This window comes from Hyperolius riggenbachi, chromosome 5, assembly GCF_040937935.1.
Source record: "Hyperolius riggenbachi isolate aHypRig1 chromosome 5, aHypRig1.pri, whole genome shotgun sequence".
In the NCBI taxonomy this organism is placed as follows: Eukaryota; Metazoa; Chordata; class Amphibia; order Anura; family Hyperoliidae; genus Hyperolius; species Hyperolius riggenbachi.
In genome coordinates this window covers 56568128-56586804 of record NC_090650.1, presented here as the reverse complement: position 1 = coordinate 56586804, position 18677 = coordinate 56568128, and the positions used below count along the sequence as shown (strand labels likewise).

Genomic DNA, 18677 nt, shown 5'->3' with positions numbered 1-18677 from the left:
CACTAAACAGATACGCTCCAGGCTGTGGAGGTCACCACAGAAGAACAAGGTGTGACTGTAGGGAAGGCACCATCAAAGATTTTGCTTGGGAGCGCCAATACTTCTTGTTACAGCCCTCCGCAGCTGATTTTGACGCAGCGCTGCACCAATCATATCGCTGCCAGTGCTGCATAATTACTTCGGGCACCGCAGAGGTTAGCTAGAAGAAAAGCAGTAGCTGGTGCCCAAATTCCATGTCTCCCCCGAGTTGCTACAACTCAGAAGGGGAATAGTAATTGTTGTCGGGCAGGAGTCTTTGTACAGGAACAGGGTGAGCCGTCTTTCAGCTTCACTCTGTGCCGAAACAGCCTGTGACGGTAATAAATGTACCCCTGTGCAGGTAGAGCCTTTTTATAGGGGCGGGCAAGCCGCCTGTCCATCTGGGGCGCAGTGAGGGAGGAGGGTGCACTCGGCGCAGTCATGGAGGGGTGAGCAGTGCCCCACTGGGACTCAGCCACAGGGAGGGGGGCCCAAATCCTCCCTCCCTCTCCTTGGGCCCCCCTCCCCTCTGTGCTCCACACTCCATTGCAGAGAAATATTTAAGGCAGTGGGAGCACCTTTTGGGCTCTACGCAAGGTTTACTGCCACAGGGATGTTCTGTCTCCAGCACTACTTACTCTTACTACTTCCTGCTAATCAGGAAGTAGTGAGCAGCGCTAAAGACAGAGCAGCCTGGCGTGTTCTGCCACGCCTATGAAATACCTCTGTATTTCGTTCTTCTTCTGCTTAATTTGATGGACGGATATCTTTTTTTCAAACAAACTATGTAACTATGTCGAAAAGCAATAAGTATAGATAAGTTAGTAATAGCAACTAAAAGATTCCCATTACATAAATGCATACAAGCATAAAGGTACAGAACAGTAAAGGAATGCTAGGAGGTTTATTATTACACTGCTGTGCTTTGGCATGTGAAATTCATCATGAGTGAAAGTTCTCCTTTATAGCTAATTGTTTAATATTCAGCAAATTTCAACCATGTACAGTAATGACACCGTAAACAGTAGTGCCATCTTTAAAGCCCTTCACTCATGATAAATGAGCGTGGAGCTGATCTTCTTTACAAATGAGGAAATGTTTTTCTTCTTTGCAGCAATTTGGGGAAGAAAGTACCGCTGGAATCTGAGCACAATGAACAGGGCTGGTATATAAAAGTTATTATGTCTAGATATGTGTCTACCAGCTGGTTCATGTTAAATCTGTTTTGTAAATGCTTAGAACATTTCAACCATAAAATTAAGCTGTTTTGGTACAAGACGGGATTTTTTTTTATTTTACAAATTTCAAGAGAGTAAGAAATTATAAGATGATATCCCCCGCTTCTCTAGGAACAAATAAGGGTGAAAGGATATATAAGAAAAACTGACTTATTTCATTAAAAAAAACCTGGAAAGTAGGGAAAAAAACACATAGCAGCTCGAAATGGTGAACAAGAAGCTAATCATTTTGAGTTGATTAAATTGTTATCTTATTTTCAAATTTAGGCAGTGAATTGAGCCAATAAATATCCTCGACTCAAAGCCGGCCTTAGAGTACGCGGGGCCTGGGTCGAGTGTCATATGCGGGGCCTAGAGGCATAAGTGAAGGCTATGTACCGTACCACCACAGTCACAGGCTTGTCCACCTCTAAAGCAGTATGCCTTATTATTGTTTAAAAACTTGTTAAATACCCCTAAGCCAACCAATACAGGAACAATTACAATACGTAATGTAATCAAACTGTACCTGTCCCTAGCTTCCCAGCCAGCCTCTACCTATCCCTAGCTCCCCATGAAACCGATCACCAATCCCCAGCCAGTCTGGAAGCTCCAGTCTGAGCCCCCTCTAGCTCCAGTCCATGCTTGACTGACCTAAATGCCCCTGGGGCCCTCAGGCTGAGGCTCTTGCATGTTACCTTAATCTGACATTTGGCAAGCTTCATGTCAGTGCAGAAATTCGTTACAAAAATGCAAACGGCATAGTACAGTAAAGCATGCTGAAGACGAAAACCTAAGCAATAAAAGGGGGGGAGGGGGCGGTGCAAAATATAAGGTATGTAAAACAAAATAGGAAAATCTGAGTATTTGTAAATGACACACTGCTCAGAACACATACAGCTAGACTTCTGTAGACCTTTCCTTCACCACCACCAAAATTAGCATGGTATGGCAGGCTTGACATGCGGGGCCTTCTTCATGTGCGTGGCCTGGGGCGATCGCCCCACTTGCCACCCCCAAAGGCCGCCTCTCGACTATAAGTCTAGAAATGTAGGTCTGACTCACTAAATAGGGGTTGAGTTGTACACGAGTCGGACCTAAAGAAGAACTGCAGTGAAAATAACATAATGAATAATTTTTTTTCTGCCCATTGTAAAATCTTTCCTCTCCCTGATTTACATTCTGAAATGTATTACTGCTGATGACATCTTTAGTTCTGCCATATGATCTGTATGGAATGTTCGTTACTGAGAGTTCTATGCACAGGAGGGAGATATTGCTAGCTTGGCAGAAACAGCCTTTACTTCTCACAATGCAACGCGGCTGACAGACAGCGAACTGTCAGGACCATGGTTATGACATCACACTGTGGGAGGGGTTTAATCACAATATCAGCCACACAGAACCCCCTGATGATCTATTTGGGGAAAGGTAAAGATTTCTCATGGGAAAGGGGGTATCAGTTACTGATTGGGATGAAGTTCAAACATTGGTTAAAGTTCCATTTTTAAAGAGAATCTGTATTGTTAAAATCGCACAAAAGTAAACATAGACAAAACAGACTTGGAACCTGGAACCATTCTGGCACTTGAATTCAACCTATTAGTATATATATATATATATATATATATATATATATATATATATACATATATTTATATATACATATATTTATATATACATACACATACATTGTGTGTATATATATATATATATATATATATATACATACATACATATATATATATATACAGTGGGTTGCAAAAGTATTTGGCCCCTTGAAGTTTTCCACATTTTGTCACATTACTGCCACAAACATGAATCAATTTTATTGGAATTCCACATGAAAGACCAATACAAAGTGGTGTACACGTGAGAAGTGGAACGAAAATCATACATGATTCCAAACATTTTTTTACAAATAAATAACTGCAAAGTGGTGTGTGCATAATTATTCGGCCCCCTTTGATCTGAGTGCAGTCAGTTGCCTATAGACATTGCCTGATGAGTGCTAATGACTAAATAGAGTGCACCTGTGTGTAATCTAATGTCAGTACAAATACAGCTGCTCTGTGAGGGCCTCAGAGGTTGTCTCAGGGCTGGTGCACACCAAAAACCGCAAGCAGATCCGCAAAACGCTAGCAGATTTTTAAACGCTTTTTTTTATTTTTATGAGGCGTTTTGCTAGCGTTTTGCGGATTGCTGCTGCGGTTTTCAGTATAGTAGATTTCATATATTGTTACAGTAAAGCTGTTACTGAACAGCTTCTGTAACAAAAACGCCTGCAAAACCGCTCTGAACAGGCGTTTTTCAGAGCGGTTTGCGTTTTTCCTATACTTAACATTGAGGCAGAAACGCATCCGAAATCCAAAAAATGCCTCACCCAGGCATTTTTCGTTTCTGCAAAACGCCTGCCGCTCTGGTGTGCACCACCCCATTGAGATACATTGACCAAGCAGATCCGCAGCCGCAAGCGGATCTGAAAACGCCCAAAAAGCCGCTCGGTGTGCACCAGCCCTAAGAGAATATTGGGAGCAACAACACCGTGAAGTCCAAAGAACACACAAGACAGGTCCAAGACAGGTCAGGGATCAAGTTATTGAGAAATTTAAAGCAGGCTTAGGCTACAAAAAGATTTCCAAAGCCTTGAACATCCCAAGGAGCACTGTTCAAGCGGTCATTCAGAAATGGAAGGAGTATGGCACAACTGTAAACCCACCAAGACAAGGCCATCCACCTAAACTCACAGGCCAAACAAGTAGTGCGCTGATCAGAAATGCAGTCAAGAGGCCCATGGTGACTCTGGACGAGCTGCAGAGATCTACAGCTCAGGTGGGGGAATCTGTCCATAGGACAACTATTAGTCATGCACTGTACAAAGTTGGCCTTTATGGAAGAGTGGCAAGAAGAAAGGCATTGTTAACAGAAAGCATAAGAAGTCCCGTTTGCAGTTTGCCACAAGCCATGTGGGGGACACAGCAACCATGTGGAAGAAGGTGCTCTGGTCAGATGAGACCAAAATGGAACTTTTTGGCCAAAATGCAAAACGCTATGTGTGGCAGAAAACTAACACTGCACATCACTCTGAACACACCATCCCCACTGTCAAATATGGTGGTGGCAGCATCATGCTTGGGGGGTGCATCTCTTCAGCAGGGACAGGGAAGCTGGTCAGAGTTGATGGGAAGATGGATGGAGCCAAATACAGGGCAAACTTGGAAGAAAACCTCTTGGAGACTGCAAAAGACTTGAGACTGGGGCGGAGGTTCACCTTCCAGCAGGACAATGATCCTAAACATAAAGCCAGGGCAACAATGGTATGGTTTAAAACAAAACATATCTATGTGTTAGAATGGCCCAGTCACAGTCCAGATCTAAATCCAATCGAGAATCTGTGGCAAGATCTGAAAACTGCTGTTCACAAACGCTGTCTATCTAATCTGACTGAGCTGGAGCTGTTTTGCAAAGAAGAATGGGCAAGGATTTCAGTCTCTAGATGTGCAAAGCTGGTAGAGACATACCCTAAAAGGCTGGCAGCTGTAATTGCAGCAAAAGGTGGTTCTACAAAGTATTGACTCAGGGGGCCGAATAATTACGCACACCCCACTTTGCAGTTATTTATTTGTAAAAAATGTTTGGAATGATGTATGATTTTTGATCCACTTCTCACATGTACACCACTTTGTATTGGTCTTTCACGTGGAATTCCAATAAAATTGATGCATGTTTGTGGCAGTAATATGACAAAATGTGGAAAACTTCAAGGGGGCTGAATACTTTTGCAACCCACTGTATATATATATATATATATATATATATATATATATATATATATATATATATATATATATATATACAGGGCCGTATTTAAGCCTAGGCCACCTAGGCCATGGCCTAGGGCACCAAAGGAGCAAGGGCACCAAAGCAGCAGGCTAAACTGGTGCAGCATTTGCAAACTTGCAAATGCTGCAAGGCAGGGAGATCAGGCGAGCGCCTGACCGCGGTACTCGGCTGCTAGCCGCCTGTGCAGCAGCCATCTTGTCTCTGTGCACATTTGCATTATGGCCAAGGGCTATGGACTTTGGCAGCTTTGGAGACTAAAAGGACAAGAAAGCTTCTGCATTGGAGTCGAGTGGAGAATTGAGTGACACTGATGGCTGCCTATACTGAAAAGGGGGGTGGGAAAAGGAGGGATTAAGTGAGTCATCTAACTAGCTATATTGGAGGGAATGGGGGTAGGGATCATCTGGCTACCTATACTGGGGGGTCATTAGGCTACCTATTATAGACGCAGTGATCTGGCTCTCCAGCTGTAAAGGAAATACAAGTCCCGCAATGCATTGCAGGAGTCTGACAGACACAGTCATGATTCATAAAGGCAAATGCATTGTGGGACTTGTAGTTCCTTAACCACTTTACCCCCGCGCGTACGTATTTCTCCGCCCCTTTTTCCATCCTTTAACAACCAGGGACGGAGAAACACGTACTTTCCGCGTTCCCGACGCTGCCCGCGCTCCCGCTCGTAAACACGCCGCCCGCCGCTAGTAAACACGCCGACGCCCGCTCGCCCAGAGACCAATGAACGGGAAAATCCATTCCCGTTCGTTGATCTAAGCCCCGCAATGATCAGCTGCTCTCCTATGGGCAGCGCGATCATTGTGAGAAAAAACTCACGTGTCCAGCCTCCTTATACTTCCTCCAAGCTTCCGGAAGGAAGCTTGGAGGTCGCATTAAAACAAAAAGTTACTGTGGCCATCTTGTGGCCAAATAGTAAACTACACCCTACACATTTTTCACATACAAATAAATGACTTTTACACATAAAATTAACTCATTACCTCCCACACTCCCCATTTTTTTTTTTTTGTAATTAAAAAAAAATTAAAAAATTTACAATTAAAAAAAATACATAAATAGTTACCTTAGGGACTGAACTTTTTAAATATTTATGTCAAGAGGGTATAACACTGTTACTTTATAAACTATGGGCTTGTAATTAGGGATGGACGCAAAAATGAAAAAAATGCACCTTTATTTCCAAATAAAATATTGGCGCCAAACATTGTGATAGGGACATAATTTAAATGGTTTTATAACCGGGACAAAAGGGCAAATACGTTTTAATTACAGTAGCATGCATTATTTAAAAACTATAATGGCCGAAAACTGAAAAATAATTATTTTTTCCCCACATTTTTCCTATTTTCCCATTAAAACACATTTAGAAAAAAATAATTCTTGGCATAATGTCCCACCTAAAGAAAGCCTAATTGGTGGCGGAAAAAACAAGATATAGTTCATTTCATTGCGATAAGTAATGATAAAGTTATAGACGAATGAATGGAAGGAGCGCTGAAAGGTGAAAATTGCTCTGGTGCTCAGGGGGTAAAACCCCTCAGTGGTGAAGTGGTTAACAGCTGGAGAGCCAAGTTTGAAAATCACTGTACTAGAGGGAGGGGTCATCTGGCTACCTATACAAGAGGGAAGGGGGGAGGGGTCATCTGGCTACCTATACTGGAGGGGGGCGGCTGGTGACAGTGGCCTTGGGTGGTAAAGAGTACAAATCCGGCCCTGCATATATATATATATATATATATATATATATATATATATATATATATATATATATATATATATATATATACATATATATATACATGCACACATATATTTTAACACATGCAGTCTAATAGTTTGAATGGATTCATTAAAATGACAAGCTTTCACCAGTATTGTAGATTTCATGTCTCTTTTAGCAGATGAAACGTCTAATAACACAATATGCTGGCTATGGGGAAAGAAAGGACAATAAAAATGCCTGACATTGTTATATATTGGAAATTCAGTCGTCTCATTTTAAACAATAGAATTGTCAGATTTTTTACATTTGCAAGAACCTGTAAAATGTTTCCTTCCTTCGCCATCGCGGTTAAAAGTACAGTAAATTGCTGGCTTGCTGTAAATAATGGTTAACAATAACAGAAAATAAGATTTGTTTAATGGGGTTTAAAGCAAGGGAAACAAATGGATGTCTTTTCAAAGGAGGACTCCGCCCAGCATTAAACAAAACTATCCTTGGTTATTGCTATTATATTTCAGCACGTTTTTCTTTGCTTCTTGCGGCGAAAGGTCACTATAAACAGCATATTTTGCCCTGCCAAAGACTGGTCGCCATGATGTGAGCTTACAGTGGATCTAAACTCAGAACTTCCTCTCTGCTCTAAAAGAATAGGCACAGTGTAATAACCTTTAGGGGGGAAAAAATCTTCATTACAATTTATGGAACTACTAAAAAAACTTTTTCCAGTTTCAATTGGATTGACTTTCAGGGAGCACAGAAAGGGTTAAAGCCTCAGTCTTTTTCTGTACAGGCAGAACCAGGGTGCTGTGAGTCACAGCTACTGATAAAGCTCTGATGTAGTTAAACAAACACACACAGCTCAGTGCAGTGGAGTTCACAGCATTTATATGTGGAATGAACAATTTGCATAGTGTGCTATTTGGGTCTGCTTTAAATAAAATGTATTAGATCTCACACTTCCAGCTCTGTTAAAGTGCACCTGCATTGGATCTAGGAAGATGTATCCACTGTTATATCATCCAACAGAGGTTTGTAGCCAAAGCTTAGTTGCAGTTTGTTGACAATCCACAGTTACTAGACATTATCCACCTATATGCAGAGAGGCTGAAGCATCGGTACCAGTTACCAATACTGAGGTGCATAGTGACACAAGTCAACCCAGGTGCTTGTATGTAATGTCATAGGTGCTCATCTAGGACGGACATTACAGGTAGATCATTGTGGACAGGTCCATTAAAAAAGGTTATGACTGCCAGATTCATGCACTAATCTTCCTATGTGGAGGAGGAAACATGCTGGTGACAATGGAGAAGAGGGGAGTGGAAGCAGCAATCATGCTGTGTCAAGGGTCAGTTAGTTTTCTAATCTAGCTGGTTGTGCCATCTGAAAGACACCAGGATTCCTTCAGAACCATAACAGTTACAAAAAAATCAGGGTAGGACCAGAACAATTCCAAGTATAGCTTGAAATTTCATATCCTGCCCCGTGTATATGCTGTCAATCATTTAATCATGGAAGCCAATAGAAAGCTTCTAATGTGATTAACATCTATAATACACTCCTAGCCCACTTACAGTGGAATGTCACTAAGTAACCCTTGGTAAACGTGAGGTCTTTCTCTATATAAGATCGATCCCTAGTTTTATGAGTACGTCACTTCACTTTTTACTTTACGTTCTCTTTGCTGTATGTTAGTTTGTGTAGCCTTGTTTAGCTTACTTATGATGGCAGCTTCCTGATGCCGAACGTAGCTCAGTTTAGTAGTGCTGAACTGCAATTAAATTCATCTTCTTGCTTTGTTCCTGTAACTAAGAGGACTGATGATGACATGAGCACCTTGTATTTCTGAGTGAAGCCAATAAATGTAGACCATGAGCATCCACGGTCTACATCGCTCTGCTAAAGCAGTGTGAATGTCCAAATTGATAAGAGACAAAATGCGGTCATTGATCGCTGGTGCTGGACGGCAACTAAGAGTGCCCACCAAAAACTAAATGAGCCACCTACCCCTTTGCCAATATTTTATATAGGCCTACTAGAGATTGCCTCACAACGGCGAGGAGGGATCCTGGGGAATAAAATGTGCAAGTCCGGATATACACTTAAAATACACTTAAAAATTGTGGAAGGAAACGGTGGTGGAAATGCATTATCAAAGAGTGTGGGAAAGAGTCCTATTTTTCAAATGGATTTTTGACTTGTACTATGAAAACCCACCAAATACTACAATTTCCAAATGTAGATAGAAGAAGGTAGACCTGCCCTTGGAAATGGAAATGCCCCCATCTCATGATACAAAAGGCAAGTAGTGTCAATAGAGAATTACCATAGACAGCTTCTCATACAACAGAACTGATCTACCCTATAGTGCCAAGCATGAACAATTACGATATGTTAAAGAGGAGATATTTTATCATATTGAATCATTAGGAGAAGAAAAATGTACTAAATAGAAACCCTTTATTTTTCACAGAAAGAAATGTATGCTTAATGGAGCCAAATAAATACAGTGAACTTGTCCTGGTATCTGTTAGGAACTCACCTGGAAGTTCCCGCAATGCGACCGCTCCTGACGAGAGTCGCGTTGGGTCCTCCACTTCCGCATGGCGACGGCCGTCCTCCGCTGGTGATGCGTGCACTGGGGATCGCTCTGCGCATACTGGTGGGTGGATGTCTCGCTCCTCTCGGCCATAGTATGGTCTGAAGTGGCGACAGAGGTAGTGTCAGCTGACAGGATAGTCAGCTGACACTTAGGCAGGGGTTTATTTAATAAATATAAAATAATGAATGCTGACCCTGGCCGGGATTGAGCCCTGGTCTCTCACGTCGGGGGCGATGCCCTTGACCCGTATGCTATAACTGACACACAGTCAGGAGGTTTTGCAGGTCAGCTGAGTGGTTAGTCAGCTAACATGTATTGCTACCTGTGTCAGCTGATCTCTTCAGCTGACACTTAAACAGGATTATTGCCTGCATGTGATTGGCTGCTGTGTGCATGTGGTCGACCGCTGATTGGTTGTATGAAGTATTTAAACCTGCTGAGTGCTTTCTGTCATTGCCCATGATAGCTTTGGCTGTGTGCTTCTGCTGGGTGTGATTTGCTGCTTATTGATTACCTGTGAACCGGCCTTTGCATGGAATCTGACTACTCTCTGCATGCCGCCAGAACCGACCTCTGCCTGTTACCTGACTACTCTCTGATCTCTGCCCGGACTGACCTAGAATTACCTGACCTTGATTTCGCCTGCTCCTTGTGTACCTCAATACTTCTGATTATACGTGTATGACCTCGGATTGTTACTGGACTCTGCTTATCTCCTGTTAGGTTCTGGTGAGTTACATAGTTCACTCTACGTTCAGCTCCTATACCTTGCACCTACAAGGCCTGGGTGTAACCGAAGTCGGGCAGGTGTTGTTTCCTCACCTCCCGTTCAAGTGGGAACGCGTCACACAGGGTGAAGAAGGTGGGGATAGATTGGAGCATAGGAGCTGAGCTGTGAGCTGATAACTTGCCAAGCCTGACATTACAGTACCGCATGGATGATCCACAAGGTACTTTGGGAATTTTAAAGGTTATCTAACAGTTACTCAATGCTCTTCTTCTCGATTCAGATATGGTCGCATTAACTGCACCTTTATATCTGTGTCATATTAACAGAGGAGAGGGATGTCCATTGAGGGAGTGATTAAAGCATCTTGCCATTTGAGATAAAGAGTAGGAGGGAGGAGAGAACACAAGAGAAAAAAAAGAGTTTCATTCTGGATTACTATTCATTTTTTATGCCTTAAAGTGGATCTAAACTCAGAACTTCCTTTCTGCTCTAAAAGACAAACCACAGAATGATAACCTTTAAGGGGAAGAAAATATTAATTCAAATGTTTGGAAATTCTTAAGAACCTGAAGACTTGGCATCATTTTCCTGAAAGCACTGAAAGGGTTAAGCCTTAATGAGACAGCTGCTGAAGAGAGTTAACTGGACCCTTTGATCTGGCTAAGCAAACAGAGAGCACAGTGCAGTGAATTTCTTTAGCAACTATACATGGAATAAATTATTGTGTGCTGTGCAAGAGTTCGGGTCCACTTTAACCACTTCAGCCTAACTGGATGAAAATTTTCATCCAGTTAGGCTGCGCGCACTCCCGCGGGTCGCACGCACTCCCGCGGGCCCCCCCATGTGCGCCCCCGCCGCTGGCCGTTAGCCCAGCAATCAATGAAAGGGATTATAAATCCCTTTTCACTGATCGGACCCCCCCCCCGGAGAAAAAGCCGACAGCGTCTCTTCAGATGCTGCAGCTTTTCTGAGCTCTGTTCTTCTTTCTTCTTCATGGGAGCGAGATCGATCGCTCCCAGGACTTTCTGACTGTGGCCATCTTGTGGCCAAATAGCAAACTACACCAAAAACTCACTTTGTATTAAATAAATACATTACATTACATGAAAAATCCCCTGTTTACCTCCCACACCAAAAAATACCCACATACAAGTTTTAATAAAAAAAAATAAAAAATTTAAAAAAACAAAAACATAAATAGTTACCTAAGGCTCTGAACTTTTTAAATATTCATGTCAAAGGAGTATATCAATATGATTTATTAAATTATGGGCTTCTAAATAGTGATGGACGCAAATTGAAAAAATGCACCTTTATTTCCAAATTGAATATCGGCGCCATACGTTGTGATAGGGACATAATTTTAACGGTGTAATACCCGGGACATATGGGCAAATACAATACGTGAGTTTTAATTATGGAGGCATGTATTATTTTAAAACTATAATGGCTGAAAACTGAGAAATAATGAATTTTTTCAGTTTTTTTCTTATTCTTCCTGTTAAAATGCATTTACAGTAAAGTGGCTCTTAGCAAAATGTACCCCCCAAAGAAAGCCTAATTGGTGGCGGAAAAAACAAGAGATAGATCAATTCATTGTGATGAGTAGTGATAAAGTTATTGGCAAATGAATGGGAGGTGAAAGTTGCTTAGATGTAAAAAAATCTCAACCCTGTGGGCTGAAGTGGTTAAACGTTGTGCATCCCTGCCACGAAGGTGCTAAAAGGAGTTTTTCTTCTCTACTTTCTTAACAATATGAAATAAAAACTGACAACAAATGCTTTACAGTGATAAAAATGGTACTGTTTTTCTGCATCATTTTCCCACTAGAAATTAAAGGACAGACCTAAAAATAGCTGAATTTCTTTTCTCAATAGGCAGATGGAGGGGGAGGGGGGGTGGGCGCAAGAGAAAAGGTTATTAAAAAACAGTTAGAATTTACTCACATTGCAATTCGTTTTCAATAAACATGATTAAAATAAAAAATAAAACCAAATGAGTGGCATTTTGGTTTTAGTAGTAGTCATTGATGGTATAGTTTCATTTATTTGTTCTCTCATCACCCTTCAGCAAAAAAGTTTGAAGCATTTTGGTTGAAGCCTGCTTTATTACTATTATCATCATTCATTATTGTGCAGTTATAGCTGCTGTGTTGCAGATGACTGCATGCTTGTCTGGTAGTAAATCTGCAAACCATGCAGCCATAACTAGCTCTGCAGTGCTGGCTACTGAGTCCTACTGGACTACCCATAGCTGGATGCAAATCTGACCAAGGGCTACACTACTTAAACCTACGCACTTTTCCATTCATCTGCTGCATTATCCCAGCACTGGAGGAGGCATGGCTGAAGAAAAATGGTGTACTATAAGCCGGAGGAGGCATGGCTGGTGAAGGAGGGAGTACCAAAGGCAGGTGGGAGCATGACTAGAGAAAGAGGGTGTTCCATAAGCAAGAGGAGGCAAAGGTTGGGGGAGGAGAGTGTACCATAAGCCGGAGGAGGCATAGCTGGAGGAGGAGAGTGTACCATAAGCAGGAGGAGGCATAGCTGGAGGAGGAGAGTGTACCATAGGCAGGAGGGGGCATAGCTGGAGGAGGAGAGTGTACCATAAGCAGGAGGAGGCATAGCTGGAGGAGGAGAGTGTACCATAGGCAGGAGGGGGCATAGCTGGAGGAGGAGAGTGTACCATAAGCAGGAGGAGGCATAGCTGGAGGAGGAGAGTGTACCATAGGCAGGAGGGGGCATAGCTGGAGGAGGAGAGTGTACCATAGGCAGGAGGGGGCATAGCTGGTGGAGGAGAGTGTACCATAAGCAGGAGGAGGCATAGCTGGAGGAGGAGAGTGTACCATAAGCAGGAGGAGGCATAGCTGGAGGAGGAGAGTGTACCATAGGCAGGAGGGGGCATAGCTGGAGGAGGAGAGTGTACCATAAGCAGGAGGAGGCATAGCTGGAGGAGGAGAGTGTACCATAGGCAGGAGGGGGCATAGCTGGAGGAGGAGAGTGTACCATAAGCAGGAGGAGGCATAGCTGGAGGAGGAGAGTGTACCATAGGCAGGAGGGGGCATAGCTGGAGGAGGAGAGTGTACCATAGGCAGGAGGGGGCATAGCTGGTGGAGGAGAGTGTACCATAAGCAGGAGGAGGCATAGCTGGAGGAGGAGAGTGTACCATAAGCAGGAGGAGGCATAGCTGGAGGAGGAGAGTGTACCATAGGCAGGAGGGGGCATAGCTGGAGGAGGAGAGTGTACCATAAGCAGGAGGAGGCATAGCTGGAGGAGGAGAGTGTACCATAGGCAGGAGGGGGCGTAGCTGGAGGAGGAGAGTGTACCATAGGATGAGAGTGTACCATGGGCAAGAGGAGGCAGAGCTGGAGGAGAGAGTGTACCATAAGCAGGAGGAAGCATAGCTGGTGGAGGAGAGTGTACCATAAGCAGGAGTAGGCATAGCTGGAGGAGGAGAGTGTACCATAAGCAGGAGGAGGCATAGCTGGAGGAGGAGAGTGTACCATAGGCAGGAGGGGCATAGCTGGAGGAGGAGAGTGTACCATAAGAAGGAGGAGGCATAGCTGGAGGAGGAGAGTGTACCATAGGCAGGAGGGGGCATAGCAAAGGAGGAGAGTGTACCATAGGCAGGAGAAGGCAGAGCTGGTAAGTGAAGAGGTGCTATAGGCAGGAGGAGGCATGGTTGGAGAAGGAGGGTGTACCATAGACAGAAGGAGGCATGGTTGGAGAAGGAGGGTGTACCATACACAGGAGGAGGCATGGCTAGTAAGTGGGGAAGTGCCATAGGCAGGAGGAGACATGGCTGGAGAAACAGGGTGTACCAAAGGCAAGAGGAGGGATGGCTGGAGAAGTAATGTGTGGAGAGTGTAACATAGGCAGGAGGAGGCACGGCATGGCAGGCTGTTAATGGACATGGCTAAAATTCTGACAAGGAAGTCTAGTCAAACATGGGGACTTCCTGACGTCCTGTACTTAGCTGTTAGTGGCAGAATCCCTAATTACAAAGGTGAACACATTTTCTTCGGGAAACATTTTTGCTGGTGCCAGTCACTGCTTTTTTGTTCTGACAACACAATCACTGGTGAGGTTTATCCAAAAATTACCTCATGAAAGTGATCCTCAGAATTACAGCATCACCGGCAACAATATACATTTTCTAAATAGATATACATTGCGACAAATATATATTTTTTCCACTGCTACAAATTCCTGTTGAGACCCTGACTCTCCAATTATATTATCACATATTTATACAGTTTGTGCAAACGTCAAAAACTGTAGATCCGGAAGGTGGCATAAAAGAATTTACTAAAGCCAAATTTGCAGGTTTTAATCACCCCCCCCCCCCTGCTACATACAGTAAAGGTAAAACCCATGAGCCCCCACATAAGCAGGTGTTTTTAAATGGGGGGGGGGGGCTCAGTTCTGAGATGTCTTCTAATGTTAATCCTATCCTATGCCTAAATTCCCTCTCATAAGGAACACTGTCAAGGAGTTAAAATGTTGGCCCGACTGCACCTCTCCCCACAACCCCTCATACCTGCAAGCCATATGCCCCCTGCCAGATTAGGATAGGAGGTGGGATTGGCAGCTGTAATAGCCATGCCCCCCTACAATCTATCACTGATAAATGAAGGCGGCAATTGATGCATGCACTATACCCCCTCTCACTAAGATATAGTGAATGACTGTGTAGAAAAGGGGGAAGGGGTGAATTTTGAAGAAGGTGGAGTGGGACATCCGGAAGAGCTATACTGGATATGTGTCTCCTCCTCCACTTCCTGGTTAGTTTGCAGGAATCCTGCAGCCAATCATGATTTGGGGACTGGAGCCGCTTCAGGACAGCGGCAAACTAACTAGGAAGTGGAGGACACACGATCGCCCGGTACCAGGTCATGTATACCTACAGCCATGCCTACTCTCACACTGAACCTATGCCTAATCCTAAAACCCACAGGTGCCTAACCCCAGCCACTCCACCCCTGCTGCTTAACCCTGGACCACCACTCTTTTATGCCCCTACGCTAGCAGGCACTTATCATGCACCATCATTAAATCACCTTGCCGTAATTATAACCAGCCACTCCACCCCTGCTGCTTAACCCTGGACCACCACTCTTTTATGCCCCTACGCTAGCAGGCACTTATCATGCACCATCATTAAATCACCTTGCTGTAATTATAACCAACACACACACACACACACACACACACACACACACACACACACACGTTACCGCTTCATAAAAATCTGCTCTGAATAAAAGATGCAAACGAAGCAATAAAAAAATATTCAAAACAAAATCCAGGATAATTTAATTTTGCATTTTATGGGGTGCAAAATGCAGTTCCATCTAATCAAAAAGTGAAAAAATGGAATGGCTGAATGCAAGGTGCAGAAATTACAAAAAAGTCAAAAATCTAAAAATAATCAACAACAAAATTAAACATTCTGATTTTTTTTTTTCTTCGGATTGCTAAGATGCCGGCCACCTTATAAACAAAGTCTGGCTATCGTATTATAATAAACAGGAATGGGGCAACTAAACCATTATTTAGTTGAGTAGAGTTTCGGCTGCTTATAAATTTTTATAATTGTCTAATTATATTTTATATCAAATAGAAGTCCTCCGCTGAGGGGAAAACCACATGTAAGAGCAGTTTGTGGAATGTAGTGTTATATAAATCATGCGCTGTTTTCCATGGGATCGCAGGCAATCTGAGAAGCAGCACATTGGATGCCTGAAACAGGCAGTCTGGGTTATAATGTGTTCTCACCTTTGCGTTTTCGATGCACGGACAGATGGCCCACGCCGCGCTCGCTTGAACATCTGGATGAGGGTTTTTAAGCAACGACCACAGCAAACGGACTCCATCTAACCGGTCAATTACCCTGCAGGCGTTGAAGAAATAAACATTGATTATAGCAGCGGGAACTTACGACCGCAAGTGTAAAGAATCACGTTTGTTTGACCAGCAAAATATCACAGAATCCGTAAGTAACTATAGTACTAAAGTGACACTGAAGTGAAGAAAAACTTATGATATAATGAATTGCATGTGTAGTACGGATAAGTAGTAGAAAATTAGCAGCAAAGAAAAGAGTCCCATATATATTTATTTTCTGTTATATAGCTTTTTTTTTGTATAACATTGCATCAATTTCTAATATTTACAGCTTACACACTACACTCGAGCCGACTAAATTAGATGGAGGGCTCAGAGTATTTCTTTTGCACAGATAGCAACTGAAGTTTCTTAACTCTTTCTGTACTGGAATCAACATGAGACTCATACCTTTGCTACTAATGTTCTATTTCTTAGCTGTACTACACATACAATTCAGTATATCATAAGTTTATTTTCACTTCAGATTCCCTAAAAAAAAGGGGGGGGGGGGGATTCGGTGGTGATACACATTGTACCAGTAAGCAATAATCAGGGCTGGGGCTCACCAAGCGGGTTTTTTTTGCATTTTTGCGGCTGCGGATACGCTTGGTTAATGTATCTCAATGGGCTGGTGCACACCAGAGCGGGAGGCGTTTTGCAGAAACGCATACACCTGGGGTGAGGCATTTTTTGGATTGCGGAGGTGTTTCTGCCTCCAATGTTAAGTATAAGAAAAAGGCAAACCGCTCTGAAAAACGGCAGTTCAGAGCGGTTTGCCAGGCGTTTTTGCTACAGAAGCTGTTCAGTAACAGCTTTACTGTAACAATATATGAAATCTATTACACCAAAAACGCTTCACAAAACCGCAAAATGCTAGCTGAAACGCTACAGAAAATTAAGAAAAAGCGTTTCAAAATCTGCAAGCATTTTGCGGATCTGCTAGCGGGTTTTGGTGTGCACCAGGCCTCGGAGCTGTTTTCCAGGCGTTTTTGTTGCAGAAGCTGTAACAATATTTGCAATCTGCTACACAAAACCGCTCCAAAAAAACGCTAGGCATGTTTAGAAAACATGCCTAGAATCGCTCTGAAATCTGCTTCAAAAACCTCTAGCATTTTGCGGATCTGCTAGAGGTTTTTGGTGTGCACTGGGCCTGAGATGAATAACCAGTGCAGGGGTAGATTATGCAAAAACCACTGAAATGAAGTTGATAACAAAGTAAGTAGAGGTTAGGATGAGGAGTTGTAAAAGAGGTTTAAAGTAAACCTAAAATGAGGATATGGATTTTTTCCTTTTAAATAATACCAGTTGCCTGCCTCTCCTGCTGATCCTGTGTCTCTAATACTTTTTAGCCACAGCCCCTCAACAAGCATACAGATCAGGTGCTCTGGGTGAAGTCAGTCTGGATTAGCTGCATGCTTGTTTCAGGTGTGTGATTCAACCACTACTGCAGCCAGAGAGATCAGCAGGACTGCCAGGCAACTGGTATTGTTTAAAAGAAAACATCCATATCCCTCTCCGTATAGGTGCACTTTAAGGTTAGGGCAGGAACAGGTTAGTATTATCGAGAAATGTTAAGAAAGGTTTGATTAATGAAGTACATTATGGTTAGACATTGAGGACTAAAATTCGCGATTGCGTATGGAAATTCGTGATTGCACGCGAAAACACACACAAAAAAGCTAGCGCGGCTGTGATATGATTTATCATAGCTTAGTGACTTAAGCCCCAAGAGCGATTTCGCGCTAGTGCAATAGTCGCTTATGTGAGTGTTCTCACCTAAGCAATCCGCTTTCTATTGAATCACAAACGCGGCTCCTGCACCATTTTCTGATCATTTGAGTTCAATAGAAAGTATAGGGAAACCGCAAAGCGCTTGAAAAAGCGATTTGAATTGGTATTTACCGAGTGTTTTAATGAATAAATGCATTGGGCTTGCGCGTGGCAGATCGCGTGATAACTGTTGTGATCGCAGTTATTACGCTTTATTGAATCGAGCCCATTGTATTTATTTATTTCAGGGTCAAAGAATTCACTTCCTGACTGACATTAGGTAGTGAAAAAATGAATCGCTGAGCTAAGAGCTTAGAAAAACGCTTTTCTAAGCGAAAAGCGCAGGGAAAATCGTTTACCAAATCATCAGCGCTTGCGATAGCGCTGGCGATTTGTAGTGTGAACATGGCCTAAGAGAAGGTTTTCATTAAGAAGGGGAAATTTAGGTTAGACTTCAGAAAGGGAGATATCATTAGGGGGAAGGCTTAAAGGAGTACTGTAGGGGGTTAGGGGAAAAAAGAGTTGAACCTACCTGGGGCTTCTAATGGTCCCCTGCCCCTGGTTCACTTCCGGAATTTGCGACTTTAAAGTCGCAAACCATACTGCACCTGCGCAGACCGCTCCCGGTGATGTCAAAGGGAGCGAGGAAGCGACTGCGCAGGTGCAGAGGGTTTGCGACTTGCGGGGGACCATTAGAAGCCCCAGGTAAGTTCAACTCTTTTTTCCCCTAGCCTCCTTACAGCATTCCTTAACCACTTCGCATCCAGTTCTTGTTTTCCCCTTATTGACCAGAGCAGTTTTGACGCTTTAGCGGTGTCCCTGTTTAATCACCAATAACTTCATCTGTACTCGTGCTACTTAAATGATCTAT

The 18677-nt window shown here is 43.2% G+C and overlaps 1 protein-coding gene across 2 annotated transcripts in view; it reads right to left on the bottom strand.

The window, feature by feature from the left end:
• Positions 1-18677, bottom strand: part of ODAD2 (outer dynein arm docking complex subunit 2) — a 226279-nt gene that overhangs the window by 78086 nt on the left and 129516 nt on the right. For both annotated transcript variants that reach the window (XM_068235726.1, XM_068235727.1), the window contains exon 17: positions 15926-16040. In XM_068235726.1, the coding sequence (XP_068091827.1) occupies positions 15926-16040 (115 nt within the window). The remainder of the gene's footprint in view (positions 1-15925; positions 16041-18677) is intronic.